The 16,938-nt window shown below is 33.0% G+C and overlaps 1 protein-coding gene across 2 annotated transcripts in view; it reads left to right on the forward strand.

Annotated features, from left to right (window-relative positions):
• Window positions 1–16,938, forward strand: part of LOC112452455 (semaphorin-1A-like) — a 216,668-nt gene that overhangs the window by 187,822 nt on the left and 11,908 nt on the right. For both annotated transcript variants that reach the window (XM_025012677.1, XM_025012676.1), the window contains exon 6: window positions 9,007–9,094. In XM_025012677.1, coding sequence (XP_024868445.1) covers window positions 9,007–9,094 — 88 coding nt within the window. The remainder of the gene's footprint in view (window positions 1–9,006; window positions 9,095–16,938) is intronic.

The following is a 16,938-nucleotide window of genomic DNA, read 5'->3' on the forward strand; positions in this document are numbered from 1 at the left end:
TAACTTATTCTGCATAATATCCTTCGTATGCAAGTTGTTCAAGAATATTATGGCGTTTTATCGACCAAGAATATTGAATTTTAAACTAAAAATATATAATTATGATCGTATATTTTAAAATTCTAGCATCTATATAATTTATATCTTAGTTAAATAAATGGATTGGATAAAATAAATGATTGGAAGTAAAGAATTTGGATAGACTAAATTATTAAAAAATGCTAATAAGCACAACATATGACTTTATATTTTCAATAAATTCCTGTTAATAAAACTGTGTTTAGTAATATAAATGATATAGTTTGAATATATATCAGTGTGTTATTATTTGAAGATTTGCAGTATTGTAATGTCTCATTACATTTTCGCGAATAAAAAATATATAAATTTATGAACAATTGATGTTTGAAGAAAAGTTATCATTAACGCATGCTATATTTTTTTATTTAATCGTAATTTATTCAAAATGTAAGATTATTTTTGCATCAATAGATTTATGCTCCAGATACCTAGATAAGCCTCAATTTTGAAACCTTGGATCTTGAAGATTCTATATGCCACAACAGATAGATGATATTCCCGTGCGAAAGACGATCTCCTATATCTCGCCACCGAAGCTCCTTCTTTTAGATTCGTTCAAATTTTGAATGCCACATTGAAAGATAATACGAAGGATCGACGTAAAGTCTGCGCTTGTTCCGTAAACTAGGAAGAAGAAGCAGCAGCAGCAGCAGCAATAGCAACACGATAGTAGTAGAAAATAGCCAGACGAGATTTAGCGATTTATGCTCCCGCCACGCCTGCATTTCGTCTCTTCTATGAGAAGAAATTGCTAGACGCGAGCGAGGCGCGGACGAAGGACGGACGCGTCGGCGTCGGAGAGAAGAAAGGAGAGAGGAAGAAAATCTGGTTCTCGTTCAAACGAAAACAGTCCCGGTCCGGTGTGTAGAACGGTCACGGCATATATATACGTTATATACGTATTTGTGGTGCACGCGGACCTTTGGCGTAAATCTCATGTCGGAAAAACTTCCTCACCATCGTCCATTCTCTCTCCTGTCTTCTCTCTTTCGCTCTCGATGTCTCTTTTTCTTTTTTCTCCCTGCCTCTCCTCGTATTCCTGCAACATTCGACTCATTCTATCGTGGTCCATCTACCTATCTATCTCTTACCTCCCACGAGAAATACATTCGCGATTTCTCCGCTCTCTTTTCTCGATTTCGTCTGTCCGGCTTTTAGCTTTTAGTCAGCCATTTCAGTGGTGGTTCTCTCATGTACCGGACGAAAAGAGCCGGCCGCGATCGGCCGACAGTTGCGCTCTGCTCGTTACCGTCCAAGCTTTTCCCTTTTCTCTAAAGAATCAAGGCACCTAAGACCTGCCGCATCTGGAAGCGGATTCTTTTTCTTTAGTGCCACTTTCTTTAATGCTAATAATTATTCTATTATTAACTCTTTAGGGCCGGCGTATATATCTACTATAATATTGGCACCGATGTATGATTCGATATTTGATATTCCAATTATTATATTGCATGTCAAAAGCTACGTGCAATAAAGCGACCTATTTCTGAAGGATAATCTTTTTTAGCATTTCTATCAAAGAAGTATCGAGTCTTTGTCGAGAATTCACCAAAGAACTTACAATTTATAGAAAGTATACTTAAGGAGGGGGCATTTTCTATATCATATCTGTAAATAGTTTTTTTCTTAATCTCTCTGTTGAATTATTTATTTCCCTTGGATACTTTTACTTCAACTCTTCCAATAACACTTCCTTCTCTGCCTCTCGATGCAGATATCTCAGTCTGTTGTTGCTCTCTTTCTCTCTCCCTCTTTTAGTCCTTTTTCCCGCCTCACGACACCATCCAGGGTTCTCTTCTATTTTCTTGCACATTTCTGCTGATTCCCTTTTCTTTTTCACGAATTTATTTTTCTTGTGTTCCCCAAGTCTCTTTCAATCTGAGTTCTCTTCCTTAGAGCATTTTAGAGAAAGAGTTCTTCCAGACGGTTGAAACAATTGACTCGTATATTAACATGTATTATTAAATATTTATAAACTAAAAAAATTGTTTTATTTTATATTTGTGAATAACTTCCAAACAAAAATTTTGTTAAATGTAAAATCAAATTTTATCATTTATTCATGTCCTCGAAGCTGAAATATTTTATTATATTTAATACAAGAGCCTCATTGAAGTCTTTTAAAACTATCAAAGAAAAATATATTTTAAGCTGGCAAGAGAGAATCCGCAGATAAATAGCAGTGCGGGGAATTTGTAACCGAATACCACGCGCGTGTAAACACACATCACGAAAGCGTACAAAATATCGATTTCGCGGAGGCATTGTCGCAACATGATGGATATTTGTGAAATTCGACTTGCTGTATGAAGCTCAGGGAAAATTCACGTTCTCACTCCGCGACTGTCTTACAAATGCGCTTTGTAATGTTTGCCCAAGTTTTTGAGCGACCTTTTTGAGAGACAGAGTTACTGAAATATCAAATGCAGCATAAGCTTTTTTTTATTAAATCTCGATTGCTACATGATTCAAAAAATACAAAATCTTTTTACAAAGTATTTATAAATAAACAGATATAGATATAGCAAGTTTCTTTCATATTATTGGTAAATAAAATAACAAAAAAAGTTGCGTTTTTATCAAGTTCTGCTTTATATAAAGTTATTAATATGACTTTTTTAAAAGAGAAATTAAAAACTTTTTTCTCTAAATAGAAAAGCGTAGAAGTCAATGGTAACTATAACTTTGTTTAATACAAATTGCTCCGAAATTGTGTATTTTTTGTTTCAACTTTATTTGACAAATATGACAAATGTTTTATATCAATCTATCATATTGCTGAACTCTTATTTTTTTTGCTGCGGCGGTCTTTTTACACAAATAAATGTACGATTGCTATTCTGATATTGACTATATTTGGATTATAAATATGTGACACATATTACAATCGTGATCGATTGCAGCAATATTTGTAATTAAATATTGATAAAGGATTATTTCTATTTATTATAATATAATAATCGTTTAAGGTTAGTCTTGTTTAATTGATTTATCATTGCATGTATTATAGAGAAAAATATATGAAAATATATAATAATAACAGTAGAATATGAAGAAAACATCAAAAGAATTTAAATAACTTATAACTAAAATTTTCACATAGAGCGTAGCGTAGTTAAATCCATCATAATGGATTTAATGCCATAATGCAGCGTGAAACATCATTGTAGATACAAACAGATTAATAATGCTTACCAGATCACAGCAGGAGTCAAACAATGAATACGTTTCCACTGTACCGTTTAAATCACGCTGCATTGTCATCGTTCTTTCTCGACGTATAATTTGGCGTCGCGTGACTACGACGTCTCAATACGACGGTACTTGATTCACTATTATTAACAAGTTGCAATCTGACAGTATGCTTCATACGGTAACATTGTCACTTTGATCTTTCGCGAGACAATGCTAAAACCCTGTTGGAGAGATCATACTGTAAAACCGGCTTTTCTCTCCTCACTACGAATTACAGAGAATTATAGAAACTATTGTCTTCCCCCCTTGGAATTAGAATATTTAGCCGAATTGGCTCAATGTGAAAAAAATAATTAACATTTTTATCATGATACCAAAGAGAAATAAATAACGAACTAGAACTTTGTTGAGATTAAATAAAGACGAATGAAATTAATCTATTCAAGTGTTGGCGCAGATTGTTGGTAACCTTCGGTGTGAAAGTTTTATAAGATTTAAGTAACGCATTACCATAAAAGTTATTATGACTTGTGTGCTTTAATATTAATGAAAGAATACACTGAAGAGACATTCTTTTTATATGATTTTTCGATATTTGATATAATAATAATTGAAATGTTGAGAATATATTTCCTGACAAATAAATGTTTAGCACCTAATGGTAAAAAATTAAATGAAAAATTTATCATATTATGTTTATTAAAATTTATATGAAATGTTTTTTTTCGTTTATTATTACCATCGATTGTGTGTGCGCTTCTTCGGAAGCCGGCCGCATTTTAATACGCGAGACAGTTCGGTGACATTATTAATCGGGACAAATAACGTTACTTCGAAGTGTCGTTACTTTGATCGTCGCGGGAACGATGCCGGAAGCAGACGCGAATCGCGATATACGATGTACGCGAATTTTCCCACTTGATGCGAATTATGCCGCAAGTGTATACATGTACGGAGATGAAGCGCAAAATTATCTCAGGCAGCACTCCGCAATTCTCGTTTCACGTCGGAATTCACTACTTGTACAAAAGCAAGCCCCGTATCTAGCAGACGCGAGATGCACTTGTTTGCTAGCTGTCTCAACGGCACTTCGACTCATCCACCGCTGATCTCATTGACTTACAAATTGTTCAATTAAAAACCATCTTTATAAACATCTGCAAAATATGTATTTTTAATAACGCGATTCAACAATTCTTCGTATGCGTACGACACAATCAGTAATTTTTAGAAATTGAGATTACGATAGAAATTGTTGTAAATCACGCATGAAAATAAGATTTCCATTATCATATTTCACGAACATTTTTTAATAAGACCAAATTTTTATAGGTAATTTTTCTCATTCCTTTTTTTAAGTAAGACTTTTTATTTAAACTGATAAAATTTGTTTTTATTGAGTCAACCATACGCAACATAAATACGCTGTGGATCGCAATTTATATATAGAAGCTTATAATTCAACTTTGAAAAAGAGACAAAGGATATTAATTTTTCAATTTTCAAACATAATCTTCTGGAAAATGAAACGGATTGCTTGTTTTGTTTATTTATACTTATATATTTTTATTTAAACGAGGACGTGTCAGAAATCACGTGAATGAATGAATGAATAAATATATAAATAATAAACCAAAATAAAAATAACGATATGCGTAAACTTAGTTTTCGCTTTGTTTGCTTACTCGCTCGTCTATTTACACCTGTATGGATGTATTAAACGTACAGCACATAACTTCCACTGCGATTGCGATAATCCGGACGATGGAACAGTGAACGGTACATTGTCACGCAGGAGCGCATGGCATTGTGTCGTGATCGTTGGGAAACAATGTCGGTGGGAGGCGAGGACCGTGCAGTTTACACTCGAAAGTTTTCGAACTTTGCACAAATTATATCGCGACAGGCCGAATGTGTGAAGATGAAACTCGCGGTCGTTCCCCGCGGTGTTTCGCAATTACAGCAATATCTCACGAAATTTACAACGGAAAATCTCACCGTGTAAACCAGCAAATAATTAATGAGTAGGTATGATTACATCTCTCGCAAGATTATATATGCGCACCGCGAAAGTGTAGTATCTTTCTCGCATATCACGATTTAAGAAGTACCTTTAATTTGTTCGGTTTCATAATATAGTCACGCGGCTATAGCTAATATTGTTCAACGTGAAACGGGATGTAATTTCAAAGTTGGTACACTTTATAAAAATTGAAAGAGAAGAATTTTAGATACCGAATATTTAATTATATATTTATATTTATTTTATTGTAAATCTTTTCTATGTTGTATCAAATACAGATATTCTTTGAAAGTATTATAGAAAAGAAAAAATTTTATATTACATATATATCATATTACAATTTAAAGTGCTATGAACAAAATGATTCAGGTAACAGACTTTTAAGAACACAGAGATTAAGCTATAATTAAATTTCATTGAACGCTGTAATTACATCTACTTACAGGCTGTTATAACTCCATCGAGCGAGATTAGAGCGCGTTATGTGCATGTTCATATGTGCGGAATAATCCTGTCACATCCAGTATTCCTACCTTCGATAGTATTTGTCTATACTAACAACGGTACCATAATTTAATACAGCTATCAATATATTATTATAATGAATTATAAGTGAATAATAATAAAACAGTTTACTATTATAAATAATTTTGTACTCTGTGATAAAGTTCTAAAATTAAATTGAAATTTATACGATAAATGAATCCATTATTTTGCAAATAGCACGATTTATAGAAAGACAATTTTTTAACTAAAGCGGGACTGCTTTAATTCCATTAAAATATGCTTTTTTATATAGCAGCTATGTATTTATATCAACGTTTTTATTGTCATATATTAAATACTTGAAGAAAAATAGTGTGTAACTTAATAATGAAGTTTTCCTACTTGCTACAAATCAGGCCGTTATCGTATCTTAAGTGCGAACACGCCTACGTCTTCGTTATTGTCTCCTGCAGCGCCTCGCAATTGTTTTCTCGCAAAATTTACGGCAATGCCTCGAATTATTCCGGTAAACTTTGATATTAAAACACCGAAAACATGTTGTTTACGTATACAAAGTATTCTATTAAGAGCTGTATAAAAGATTTTGATAGATTTGCAAGATTATTTTGAATAAAATATTATATGCATGAATATACATATATTCTATTCTAAATAATTAAAAATGAATCAAGAAATTCTCCAATTAATCTAAAAAAAATATGTATTGTCCTTATATGTCGGAAAAGAATCAACATATAAAAATTTATTTATTTCTAAATGATACTAAATAAACTGAAAAAGTATAAGGTATAGATTGAGAATAGTTATCGCGCGATTCTCTGTCTCTCGTCTTGGTCGTGTTACGATACTGCTTGCCAGTAGATGAGAATAGATGAAGCGGGAATACGTGGCAAGCAAGGAGAGCAGAAAGAAAAAAGGGGAGAGTAGAGAGAAGAAAAGATCTAGAGAGAAACGAACGGAAGAAATATAAAGGATCCTAGAAGGTACGTGAGACTCAACCAGCGTCTCGGAATACCCAACTGCGGGCTGCAGTGCATCGAATAGCCGTTTGTGTCGAATAGCCCCGCTGCGTTTCAATTTCTTTACATGCATTGTTGTATACATGCACGAGTTGCGACACTGTTCACGTTATTCGGGATATTTCTGTGGCCGGCCGCGGCGGTCTCGCTTGCAACTTTTTTAATTGTCTTACGCTGCACCAAGCGGATTTTCCGATATATATATTTTTTTTTTCGACGTCTGTACACGTTTGCGAATGCGGCTTACAATGAACAACGACTCGAAACGATGTCATTACAGTTCAATGACGAGCATTCATACCGCGAAACACATAGCAAGCAGAAACTATTCTTTATCAGACAATTGCAAAAATTTTCATTGTATATAATATGTCCTTTGAAGTAAATGATTCTAATATAATATAATATAATTTTTTGTATAAGCATGTATTGCTAAATCTATCTTTGAAGTTACTTTATCATCTCATTAATAACAAAATATTTTATATAATAATATATTTTCCTATCAGATAAATATTATAAGATTAATTAATTAATTCTCAATTATTAATTTATAAAGAATTATTTCTAAGAGTAATCCTGAAATAGATTTTAAACTCTTTTGACGATTAAATATGCAACATTTTATTTATTTCGATTCTATAAAAAGAGAAATTAGACGGTAGACAAAATGAAGGAATCTAAAACAACACGCAGATTTTTCGCTTGTCCTACTCGCTTTCCAATCGTCTATTGAGTCAGTTTATTGTACCACAAATTCGCTCTAGATACGAACGTTCGTAAAATCTGTAGGTCGCGAACAAACTCAATCACGGTTCCGCAATACGGTGAGAGACAAGTACGAACGACGAATACGAGATTTCAACCTTTTTGTATCGATACGACGACGTTAATAATTCTATTACTCTGTTGCTATTACTCTATCTCCTGTAGGTCGAAAACAATCGTACTTGCCGAATCGTTATGTAACTTGGATTTATTTACAGAATTGAGTAAGAACGGAGCGCATCGCTGTAATATTTCGACATTTGTCACGGACATAGATGATATCCAAAATATATATAGTGCACAACGAGTATGGTAAACATAAATTGATACATCAATCAAAGAGAGAGATATATTATTACATTTGCGGTAAATCACAATATCGATATTTTCACTCTGAATGAAGAATTTGTTGTATACACTAAAATCAATATTGAACATGCATGAAAATAATATTAAACAAGAGATATATATTGTACCTGTGGCAACAACAAATGAAGAGAGTGTCAATCTCGGATACTGTGGTCCTGTGAGTAATTAGAGCGTGACTGCGCTCATTATATCACAAATCTGATTAGCTTGTTACATTGTTAATTTTATTATTAAATGTTTGTATCTTTAAAGGAGCGTTGAAATTAACAAGTATCTATTCTTATAAATTGACTTTTGCAAATACATGTATATTTGATTAACACTAAATTTTTCATTACGTAGCTCACACGTAACAATTATAAGAAATATCAATGGAAAGTATTAAAATTGCTAATCAATCGTCGTAATCATCGCATAGCCATTTGATAAAGCATATAGGTCACGCTCATAATTGATTCGATATAATTATTTTATTATCACGTCGACTGTCGTTTCAGCAAACGGTTGAAAGTCTGGCTGATACAGCCAGACAAATTATATTGTATTTCGATTATCCATTAACATACAGCTAAAAAGATACGCGGTACAATTACGATTTGAATTAGTTATTAAATTGCACATATCTTGAAACTATATTATTGTAGAGTGGTACTACGCGACTTTCCACTTACATTATACAGATACACATAATGCATATCCACGGATGCATAAATGTAAATGAATATTTCAATAGAAAGCTATGTTGCATAAGAAAAATCAATTTCCTGATAGGAAGTTTCGAGCCGCTCCTCGCGTCTCACGTTTCCGGGAAATAGCGTGACTGACATTAAATCCCCTTTTTTCACAGTTGCGATACTCTTCATGTCCAGAGTGATTCACTTATCTTGACGACCTCAAATTACATTTGAACTACCTCTTGTATGAAAAAAGTGAAAAAACGTTTTGTGTTTTAATAAAAAAGTTGCATGCTCTTTTATACATTTTATATCCGTATAATATCTATGCAAAAAGGTTTTAATTCTGAATTTCTTGTTTGTGTTTTAGGATGGGGCGTACATAAAGAAAGACGATACGGATGGTTTGGGACTTTGTCCTTACGATCCACGACACAACAGCACAGCAGTTTTCGCCGGTAAGTTTCTTCTTTTACAATAATTAGAATAATATGTTCAATTGTATAAGCTATGCGAAATCAACTAAATCGATGAGCTCGAAAACCACATGAATTAATATTTTTTCAAACTTTGGAGAATTTTATTTTCTTCAAACAAACTCCAAAAAATAAAATTCTGACTGTAAGTTGTAACATACAGAAGTTTAGTCCCTAAAATATCGTTTCTTTCGGAGGAATTTAAGTGATATTCCAAGGAATAGACTTTCTCGTGGATGAAAGCAATCTCGGCGCGATCAATGTGATAGTAGTATTATTGAAACATTTTTGCGTGAAGTCCGTGCCACTCTGTGCAGTTTCAAAAACCGTCCGTCCGCGCAAAACATTTATCGAGAACATTTTTATTACATTTTGAAACATATGTTCTACACTACATACCAGATTTGACGGGCGACGCGTGGCTTTGACGATGGTAAGTGCCACTTGAGAGATTCGACCGCTCTACAACGAGTGGAGTAGCTTGTGAGAACGAGGAGCTCGACGCGAATATCACGAGTCCTTGTACATTCTGCACAGAGGCGATTGAGATACACGCATGATTTGCGTGTCCCATCCATAGCGAATGTGATAAATATGCGTGAATCATTATGACAGACAACTCTTTCTCTCTCTCTCTCTCTCTCTCTCTCTCTCTTAAAAATTATTCCCTTTTTTATTATCACGTATGGAGGACTTCAAGTACGGGAAGTACTCAAATACTCATATATGGCGCGATTTCGTACATATGTCTATTTCCATATGTCTGTATATATAGTTTGCAGAATTTATTATTTCTTTACGATCAGTTTTTCTCTATTATTATTATAATTCCAGTATTATTTTATATCGAAGAAAATAATTATATTTTTATTTGAATTTGTTGACAAAGTTATGCTGTGAAGAAAAAGTTTCTTGATTTTTTAAATAATATTTTATATACAATTTTTAACAGTTTTGATTCTCCTCACAATCTTCTTAACCAATGATATGGTTCTAAAAATCTGAACAACTCTTTTAAAAATATATATTATATATCTTGAAGCTGAGGTTCTGTTTATATTCAATAGATTTTTTGCTTGTTTTAAATATCTTTATTTGTTGCTCTTAAAATTTCTTTAGAAACTCTTTATCCTGCAGTAAACTTATTTTTAATGTATTTGCTATTTTTAGCATGAGAGGGGAGATCAGTTCATGAAAACCATGTGCTCTAGTTACGCAGTATGTACACTGCCCCAGTTAAGGGTTAAAGATGAATGGACTTTACACGCGTTAAAGAATCGTTAAAGAAATGAACTGGCTCTGGAATTAGTCAGAGATGTCTCACTGTGAGATTAGTGCGAAATCTGTTACTATTATCTATTGCACCCATTAAAATTTCAACTTTATTATTCTAGAAATATAGATGATTTTAAATAGCAAACAGTAGTGGAAGATGTTTTACACTACGTCACGTCACAGGCCATATATTGTATAACATTTTATTATTTATTACAGATTACTTTTATTATATAAACATAGATTTAACACACTTTACATATATGTCAATATTTTTTACATAAAATTTAATTCAAAATTTATTCAAAAATTTGTCATAATAGTATTATAGTAAAGCTTCATACAAAATTTCTTTATATTTCTATACTATTGTATTAGCATTACACGTATAGGTTTGTATAGTAAGAAAAATATTGATGTACAAAAATGAAAAATACAAATTGTGTTATAATTACTTATATGACACATAAATAATTTAGCTCGCAAATAACAACACAGTTCATCAATATTGAAATATTGATATAATGCTGTTTGAGGATGTAAAAGTCCGATATAATTCGATGTAGAAATGTATCTTGTGCATTTGCTCGAGAAATTTTTTACGTGACGTATAACGTACAGTTTCATACATTGGACGTTATAATTTGCTGATTACGAGGCACGTGCGCGCGTCGTATGTTCGCCAAAGTGCAACGGTAAATCAATACTCTGGCAAAGCAAACGATGCCTTGCTTCAATGAAGTCGTTTTACAAACATGTTTGATATTTCTACGTGTAAATGGCGTGTCCGTCGGGGCGCATGACCCAAACTGTAAGAGATGCTATCTGTACATTTGATCTTTGATAGAATAATGGAGATTACAAAAAGAAACTTAAAACAGGCGGAATGTCCAAAATTTTTTGTATCTTCTCTCATATTGTTTATTTAAGAATTCGGTATAAATATTTCTTTAGAAAAAGTTCCGATTAAAACTAAAAAATAACATTATCAATAAAACACAATAATAAAAAAATTAATGTATACATATTTATCATTTTTTATTCTTGAACACAACAAATATCTTTTCTTGCTAAAAAATCTTGATTTTCCTAGTTTTTTTTCTATCTCAAATCTCTCAAAAGTGATGCAATTAAATGTGATATTTTTATAACATCAATATGATCTTACAATTTGGAATGTGACTGTAATAAAATCAACTGTCATATTTTTCATATTTCCGCTATATAATTCTGGTTTATCAGTAGTGGACGTTTTTTTTTTAACTTATCTTATTATTCTTTATATCTTCAAACATATACTCGACGACTTTGCCACATAGCAACTTTCTAAAAATACGATTGCAATACAAGGAATAAAAGTTGAAATTGATACATTATCGGTATACAGATTCTTGTTTTATTAGTTATATTTAATTATTAATTACGCAATTGTTTTGTAATGTTTAAACTATTTTTTTATTCTTAAATATCACTTTTCGTATTTAATTATGCGTTCGGTATTAATGAGATGAGAATAAATAGATGGAAGGACAATATGAAGTAAAATATAATAGGACGATATAAATTATAAATGATTAAAGCATAAGCGTATACGCACTGTATGCAGTCACTACGCACACATACCATAACTTATTTATTATCCATTATCTCGGATATATTATAATAATAAGATATATAACTAAAACAATAGTGTCAGTTTTTGTTCATTATAAATTATATTAATTATAAATATTGTATATCTTGTATTATATTTTATTTTGAAAAATATGTAAATAGTGTTTCAGATTTTTATATTATAGAATATATTATAGAATATTCTGAAGAAGCTTGAATGAAACTCAGATTTCGCATATGTGAAAGCTTATTTTATTATTATATTTTATCTCTCTTTAATGTAAGTGTGTACCGATTATTTTAAATTGGTGCTATAAATTCATTAAAATTTAAAAAAATGTATTGTGTTGAATTTAAGAAGTGGGACAGTTTGCAAAAACCCAAGTGTACACCTTGGTTTTTTCCCCCCATTATCTACAACATGTAGATGAATTGAGAAACGTTTTTAATGGATTAACATTTTAAAAAGTTGAAAATTTATCGTTTAGAATTTTGTGAGCAGAAAAACTTTTTAAAACATGTGCTTCTCTTTATATTACTTCAAATATAATAAATTAATTTGTTTAATTTTCATACATATGTTAATGCTTGCTAAGAATAACCAATATCACAGATATTTCTTAATATCATTTGCAATCTTGAATCATTTTAATTTGAACATACGAGTGATCTTTTCCGCATTCTTCAATTTTCGCGAATTTAGTTCACTGGCTCTCGAATCTAAAATACGTCTCGTAAAATGGCTCAGGGTTTTCTTCTTAGAAGATATATATTCTCTCGTGGGAAATAGAATGCGTTCTATCATCGTATCCGTTGATTTTGGGATGATCTGACAGAGTCTTGCCGTTTCGAAGGTCTTCTCTGAAAATTTCGTCTCTTAGCTTTACCAATAGCTTCTTTGTACTGACACTGCAATGCGCGTGCTTATATTGCTTCCACTTCGAGCAAGCTACCGTTCTTTCCTGCGCGTCGAGGAATTTCGTCATCTTACGAAATCTTTTTAGAAGCTTTATTTCTAGACGGCGAAACCCCCAACATTTATTTTCGTAAAGCTACATCAGCCTGAACACTGGCTAGTATCCGCAATCAGTGTACGCTTGTACGCTCGCTCGTAGTTTTTATAATTACAGATAACGTTGCGTACTTGAGTATATTTAACTCTTTTTTTCAACTCCATTGTTTTTATTAAAATATTTAATAAATTAAAAGAAAATTATATGTATTGAAAGCACTTCGCTTTCGCTACGATTCGCTCCTCCATTTTCATGCACAGATGTCAGTCAAGAAGATATTTCTGCAAAGAACCAAACGCCTTAGAAAAGGATATATATTCTGATTTTTATCTTGAAATTATTTATGGTTTATTTCATAAATGTTTAAAAATATTGAAAAAGTCTACTTGTACATGTAAATTGGGGAAAGGACAGTTTGGAAAACATGTCAGTTTTGAATTCTTTTTTTTTAGTCGGTTTTTAATTAAAATTGTTATTTTTCAGACAATACTGTATATTAATTGTGTAGCTGTATTTCTCATAGCACAGCTTTTGTTCGAAAAAATGAGAATTCTTCAATCGAAACTCACACGTAAGAGATATCATTATTCAAAACCGCTTAGTGTTCGAAATTCTCTTCATTCCCGTGTTATAATGTATTATGCTTTGTTAGCGGCTCTATTCCGTATTCCGTATTCCGCTTTCAACAGCGACCCGTAGCTATCTGCTGAAACTTTCGTCAAGTTTTCGCGAAGACGACAGCATCGGCGTAATGCGTCGCCGACGCAACGGTGCATTAAATCACCCCTAAGTATAGCGCGTACGCAACCCCAGATCTCGACGGCGCGACGTAGCGCGGCGCGTTACGTGTCCCGCTCGCGGGATACGAGATGCGAGATGCGAGAGATGCGAGAGATGCGAGCAGAGGGATGCAGCGCGGGATTGTTCGGGGGTTGCGCGTACGTATAGCCAAGCCTCTTTCCCGCAGGTATTACGCGCGTGGCGCTCACGATATTCGCGAGTTTCGGCGTTGCCACGGGCTCACCGTAGATTTGTAGCCTGCAACGGGCACGTTCATCCCCCTAAGTCTAACGTCTGCCTCGCCCCCGTTATATATGACCATCCGGCCGCTATATACACTTATCGCGCGCATACGTTGGCCGGCCTCAAATCCCATCGTGCTTTTTGAACGTGAAATATGGGAGCCCCGCGAGGAGCCGCGGCGGGCGAATCCTTCGAGGATCCCCTTTACGGGAACACGGGAGGAAATGCAGTCGCACTGTGGATACCAACGCTGTGTATATACCGACGCATTATGTACTCTATACAAACATACATATAGCGATCAAAATCCATGGATTTTTCCTGGATTTTGCGACCGATTGCACGCGACACTGAGAAAAATTGTTCGCGTACATGATTATTCTCACAAGATGACGAGCTCTTCTTCAAATAAAAATTCTTCGGCAAATTGAAAAATTTATTTCTATGCGCGCGCATACATATGTGTGTTTAAAAATAAAATGTTTAACATCGGAACTTAAGTATTTTGTTTGATCATGCGATAAAGACGCAGCATAAAACAAACTTTATTTTTTAGTCTAACTAAACTATTAAAAATTATGTCTTATATCTCATACACATATAAACATATGTGCTATACTTTTTATTCTATCATTACTGAAATAGAATATTGCTTAATCTAATACTTAGCCGTTACATCAAAGTATTAGGGACAAATTGTTCAACAATTCTATGTTAATTGGATATTAGCAAATGTACACAGTTTTGATTAGCAATTTACTCTCCGGATACATTTATTTACTTATTATCTACAGTATATCCAGTAGGCATAACGATAACGGTATACTAGCAGTTTGGTAGCAGTATATTACAACAGATTGACGTCAATTGCATCCGCATTACTGCTGGCGAGCCTGTGCAGACATAACATGAAAGCATATCGGTGGTAGAAATCGAGCAGATCCACCGAGTGCGGTATGGCAGAGAGATTGACGCCAGAAATCGAGCAGATTTATTGTTGTATAAACATTTAAATAGCATTGATCTATGGCAATCAAACTGCACGCAACAAATTTACTCGATTTCCACTAACAGCTTATTATGATTTTCGGTTAGAAGGTTTTGTTTGAGTTTTGTTGAAATTATTTCCACTGATATTATTTGATATGAAAAATTTGTCATAAAATCTGTTGTTTCCGCTATTTTTGTAGTTTTAAAGATGTACTGTCGATTCCTTGCTGTTTAAGTTTGGAGAGATGGTAAACATCATGTCTCAAAGTTCCTCCTATGGATAACAGCAAGAAGAAATTTATGATTTCGAAAATGACAGCGAGAATAAGAGAGAGTTAAATCCGTACTTTAGGGGAAGAAATGTGTTCGAAAACTATGTAAAGTTATTCCAAGCTGTTCCACATCCGTAGAAAATAAGCTCTTCAACGTGGAATCGGTTTTACAACACCACTTCAAAATTGCATGCGAATATTTCAAACTGCTTTCAAAATGCTTGATCCCCTCGTTTATGCTAATACAAGAGCGCAAGCATGTGTAAAAAATTAATTCTCATTTTTGGATATATGCGGTGCATCCTCATTCGGGAATCGTATTCTTTTTTACTATTTTGAGTTGCGATATGAAAAGTAATATTGAACCTAATAATTATTTTAAATTTTATCTATCTATCAATATTTGTATTTTGATTTTTACAGACATTTTATTTCTTTTGCACAACGTATCATACTTATTTTAACATTTATGTAACCATAGTATGGTAACAGTAAATAAGATATATTTGTGTTATATTTGAACGCAGATGTTTGTAAACTTACGCAATGACTTATCTTACTTGACTGATTTATTAAATGGGATGGTTTATAAAAATGGCAATTATTTATTACATATTGGTTTTATCTTTTACGAATTATAGTCCAATATTATATTTATTATATTAGTTCATTCGTACATTCTATGTACTGTATTTATTCTGACTGATTCTATATGTACGATACTAATGAAAATACATATATGTCTTTGATAAATTTAATTTTAGCGGGTATTTCAAACACCGAGTCTACATTTATATTTGTACATGCTATTAAATTTGAAGTAACGTAATTCAATTTTAATAGAAAAATATTACTGATCTATAAATACGAATTATCATGTAATTCTTATGAAGATTCTCTCTTCAGGTTTCAGTTATACATATATGGAGGGGTTAAGGGGATGCTAAAGCCGTCCAAATTACCGACAATTACATTTCAAAGCTCTCATTTTGAAACGGCTTTATAGATCGCAAAATCCTTTTACAGGAGTAAAGTAGAGGTACTAATGAAGGGTGGGATTGTCAAATAATTAGTAATAATTGAAAAAAATTTTTAAATGTTGTCATCTCATAACCTTATTTTCTGATATAAATAGTTGTATACGTAATATGTACGAAATTAAAGTTTCCCACCCTTCAGAAGACGTGCACAAACAATAACGTACCTTTGAAATTGAGATTGAAAGCCTGGAATAAAAATGAGAGCTTTGAAACGATCGTGTATATTTTTCACAAAAATATTCACGCAGAGCAGCAATTATGTCACAGCAGTAGTTCACGGATCTTGCGAGAGATGGCGAGCAATCGAAAAAAGGACAGATGTCATTTCGTTAGACAAAGACAGATATAGGGAAAACAAAATTAGAAAGGTTGACATTATCGACATCGAGGAAGTTCGCCAGTCACTGTAGGATCCCCTTAAAGCCATAGTGGTGTAAGTCAATTTTTTTGACCACTTTTTTTTCTTCTTTTTTCAACATATCTGCATGTGTAGACTGCATCTATGAACTTAACTCGATAGGTAAAAAAAAGTGACTTACACCACTATGGCTTTAACCCCTCCATATAATGAACAAATCATACAGATGTCATCTTGAATA

Source organism: Temnothorax curvispinosus, unplaced genomic scaffold, assembly GCF_003070985.1.
Source record: "Temnothorax curvispinosus isolate PA1 unplaced genomic scaffold, ASM307098v1 QBEX01003408.1, whole genome shotgun sequence".
In the NCBI taxonomy this organism is placed as follows: domain Eukaryota; kingdom Metazoa; phylum Arthropoda; class Insecta; order Hymenoptera; family Formicidae; genus Temnothorax; species Temnothorax curvispinosus.